At 39.3% G+C, this 4485-nt stretch overlaps 1 protein-coding gene across 6 annotated transcripts in view; it reads right to left on the bottom strand.

The window, feature by feature from the left end:
* Positions 1-108: 108 nt before the first annotated feature.
* The window catches only part of ARHGAP17 (Rho GTPase activating protein 17), a 47874-nt gene continuing 43497 nt past the window's right edge, over positions 109-4485 (bottom strand). For 3 of the 6 annotated variants that reach the window (XM_080384768.1, XM_080384773.1, XM_080384772.1), the window contains one exon: positions 109-1022. In XM_080384768.1, the coding sequence (XP_080240894.1) occupies positions 898-1022 (125 nt within the window). In that variant the 3' untranslated portion in view covers positions 109-897. Of the gene's footprint in view, positions 1023-3374; positions 3420-4485 lie in introns of all 6 variants that reach the window. The other 3 variants (XM_080384770.1, XM_080384771.1, XM_080384769.1) reach the window with 2 other exon arrangements.

The following is a 4485-nucleotide window of genomic DNA, read 5'->3' as shown; positions in this document are numbered from 1 at the left end:
TGAGCAGCTGGCGGACTCACGAGCTACAAAGCCCCGGGAGCGACTCTGTAACCTTCAGTGCCCACTGGGAGCAATGGTACTCACAAACTCGAATAAAGATGCCTTAAGTTGACAAAAGACAATCTTTAATTTTATAAATGTTCACCCAACTGACGAATCCAAACAGCTGTTTCAAAGTTCTTTCAGAATTCAACCGTTTTCACTGAAAGCACAAAAAACACTTCCACAGTTTCATCCTGAAACAGTTGCCAGTTTCACATAAACAAAAGCAGGCTTGGTTAATACAAATAACTATGAAATAAGTATTAAGTACTGATCATTAAGTAGCAATGAAATGATTAAAGATGCAGTAAGTTTCCTTCTACAGTATGACAGTCCTTCAAGGCACTAGAATACATCCACAGTTTTGACAAGGTGACTGATAACCAGCAGTCACCACCAGCACTCTGGCATTTTTTGGTTCATGTTTTAAAAAGAATCTGCAGCAAATCAGTGAGGGAATGTCTCTTGCAAGGCATCTCCTTGTAATGTCTAAGAACTAGAAATAAAAGTCTAACCGTGACATTAAAAAGATTATTTCCGTAATACATGCACTTTAAATAACTAATGTTCTGCTTCTTATTCTTTTGGAATTTCTGCTAATACCATCCGTATTAGCAGCAATTATGCTTCCTATGCAAGCTTCTTCAGTAATTAATTCCTTCCATCCAAGATTCTGAAAACCATCGTTGAGACACAGATCATTAAACTTCTTCTGAATGGCTAAATCACTTTCTCCGTGACGCACAAGTCACAACTCTACACAGTTTTGCCATATCGTCAAAAGAAGCTTTTCACTGTTAGGTCTGTTAGTTTTCCTACCAGGAGAGGAACGGTAAAAAGTTTTGAGTTTTTCCATTACAGAGCAGTGCTTTCCGTATCATTGTCAATATCAAGCATGAGGTGGTTGTGCAGTTCTTTGCTTGCTGTCTCTGCAAGAAGCTCTGAAGAAGGGTTCTGAAGTGGTTCTGGAATACTGGAATCTGCACAAAAAACGGAATAGCCAGTTTAGAGTCTGGACAGTGACACCCCATTCGCTAGCGTATTTCTGGTGCATTTCCTTAGAAAGAAAAGGGAAAGGAAAGGTAAACAAAGGCTTTTCAAACAGAGGGCTGCCACATATGTGAATGTGCACGCATGAACACAAAAAGGCTAAGCCATACTAAAATGCTTATGAGTTGCTTCTCCAACATACCTTTTCTCAGTCTTCTACATGATAAAAGGAAACTTTTTTTTCTGAAGAATGGAGGACAGCAAGTAACGATTTAGTATTGGATTCCTCAATGCCCCTTAAGACTGGCATGTTACTGCAGACTTTCACGTCAAAACACAACGGTCACTCAGCAAAAAAAACCCCAACAAAAAGGCACCTAAATCATCAGCCAGGTAACCACCACCTATGACTTTTAGAAGCAGTAGGAACATGTATGGTGTCAAAAGGAGGCCCTGTCACAGGAAGAGAAAGAAATTACTTAAAGCAAATTCAGATTAACCCTCTTCCTTTGTATAACAGAACATTGTGTTCTTTGCCTCTTCTGAGAGGAGGAGAATTTTGTTCAAGCCCAGGTGCCCAAGGAGGACCTCAAAATGTTGCGTTTCTGGTGACTGCCCTGGTAGGGAGAAGATCAGAAAAATCCTAACAGTTAAAAAAAAAAAAAAAAAAAAGTGACTGGAAATATTAAGTCAGTATTTTGGAAAACTAATTTATAATATGCCACAACATCTCTTGCTGCAATCCAGCAGCTGTTCTAAACAGAAAGTAATTTAGACTGCTTAAATCAATAAAGACTTCACATAAGCATCTTGCTTTTAAACATCGGTGGCATTGACAGGCATCCTCTAAAGACTGACTCCTATCTGAAATTGTAAGTTCTGGGCTAAATTTAATTTATAAATGTTCACATTGAAAGTTTCTGAGCTAAATGACATGGAAGAGGTGAAAGCAGACACAGAACTGAAGTCTGAGCGCAGTCTCCCCTGCTTCTCTCTCAGCCCGTTACGAGAGTGCCAGCCAGCCTTTCACAATGTGCAGTGATTTTGGACTCAGTGATACAGTTAATACAGCAGCTGGAACTCCATCATATTATGGCCTGACACAATTATGGTTAAGCGGTTAAGTGTTTGCAATGCAAATTGCTGCAATTTTCCCAAAAACATGATCCCAGGATTAATATTTTCTTGTGAGGTGTGAACTGTACATTTTCTCCCACCGTCTTGTATCAGAGTCTTGGGGAGTACCATGTTCTGCTAAGATGAAATCATCCAGAAGGCACAGAACAAGCCAACCATACCGTTACGACTTGTTAAACACCATCATCTGGGGGAAGCTGTTAAACAGCTCTCTCCTCAGCCCTCCATTCTCATCTTGATAGTCAGTGTCCAGGTTACTGAGCTATACCCAGAACAGTGCCTTGTGGCACCTACAAGACTATCACTGTTCAACAGATGTTTGGTAGCAATGAAGAAATAATTACTGGGGCTAGTTTAAAACCAAACCTTTTCACTTAGCCTCACATTCATGCGTTTACCAAGTCCCCGAAACAAGAAACCAAGTTTCATAACATCAGCAGCTCTCCTTCACCCCAACTCTACTCTGTAACTTGCTTCTACAATGGATGAAAAAGCACTTTTAAAGTCAGTTAATTTAAACTTTAGGGGTTTTTTAGTAATTTTTCCTACTGCTAACAGAAGCAGTACTACATAAAGAATAAACAAACTGCAATCCTGTGAGTTCCTGAATTCTTCCTGCATCCTTCCCTTACTCAAAACATTCCACACTGAGCTCAACCTGGACGAGACGAGCACAGAACCAAGTAGCAGAGGCACTGCGTTCTCCCCAGTACCTAATGCTACCCGCTGTTACCTCCGCGCTGCCATTTAAAGTATGGTTCAAAAGGCGTACTTTGACTTTAGATGCAGGCACAGAAGTTTTCCCTACCATGACTGCATATTGAAGGATGAATCGGAAAAGGACGTAGCTGACAGTGTGAGGTGACACAGGAAAGAAGTATTTGTGACAAACGATGCTACAGCTACATCAAATACAGAATGAACCCCTGTATAAAACACATGGATTTCTAGATAGAATTTTCTGTACACAGAAAAAGTACAACATGAAACTGGCCAGTCAAAAAATGAACAACTTTACATTCTAGTCTTCAATACTTTTAGTACGTTAATGTAAGAGCGAACATCAAACAGCCATTCTTTTTGCATGCCACACTAACGATAATGCAAGCAAGCAGTGTTATTTGTGACAGGTTAGTAGTGGGCATTAGCACACACATGATTATGAATTAGCGACATTTTTGGCCAATCATATGCCTTTTCCTTACCATTGAACTTTCCAATACAGTTCCTACTGAATGCAGGTCAAACATCTAGATTATTTAATAAAATTTTTGATTAGAATATTCTTTTCTAGGGCTTATTGATTTAATACCATAAACAGAATTCGAGGCATTGCTAAAGTCCAGTACATGGACAAAGGAATTCAACAGTATCCTGAAAACAATTCAGAACTCCTGTTCTGATATTATGAAATTCGCTGGAAACTTAATTTTGGCTTCCATTATTCCCATCTGTCTTCCCTTGCTCCACTAGTTAAGGTTAAAATTAAAACCAGCCATTTCACATTATGAAATTAGGTGAGTCAGTCTATAATAAGTGTTTATATGTGCACGTGTAAATGTTAGAGCAGATACTCTCATGTAATATGCAGTGGTGTTAATTCACAAAATATATTAATCCTTTAAAAAAAGACTGATCTGGAAAAAGTGGATGATCCTGTACTAAGTGTACTGCTGCACGCAAGCCTGAGTATCACTTCAAGTATTCCCCAAGGATGTTTTATTCCCCACCCCTCCCGAAACATACTAGATTGTCTATGTTCCTTTATTCCTTTATGGGTTTTGCTAGAGAATCTTTCATCATCAGCCCTCCTTTACTGCTTTTCCTGCATGACAGCTTTCATACTCTCATTTACTGTACACAACTTACATGGCCAATTTGCTATGGTTTGTGCTTGAAAGGAATGATATGAAGTCTCTCCAGTTTTAACACTGTTTCATTTCAACACTGTTGATTTCAATTTTTTTTATTATTTATCCAGACTACAGGACAGCTGTGTACCTCTGTTCTGCCTCTAACTTAGCTGAAAAGGAGTCAGCACGAAGTTATAATTTGCTGTTCCTGTACAGCCTCAGCTGTGCCAATCACTCCCCTACAGCAGATGCTTGCCTTGTGTAACTTAAACTCCTCCACTAATACAGCAGGCCCCTGCACACCAGCTGGATATTATTTAGAAGGCAAGTATTTATCCAGTTACACTGGGGTGTAACAAGCCCTGCTTGTCTGCCATCATCAAAGCAATTTCCTCAGAAATAAAAAAATCCCAAAATGAGAACAAATATGGTCAACCTATCAAACACAACTTAAAAATTAAGG

Source organism: Falco punctatus (genome assembly GCF_963210335.1).
Source record: "Falco punctatus genome assembly, chromosome: 4".
NCBI classification, from domain to species: Eukaryota; Metazoa; Chordata; class Aves; order Falconiformes; family Falconidae; genus Falco; species Falco punctatus.
The sequence above is the reverse complement of the archived record's forward strand: the minus strand, read 5'-3'. Positions and strand labels throughout refer to the sequence as shown.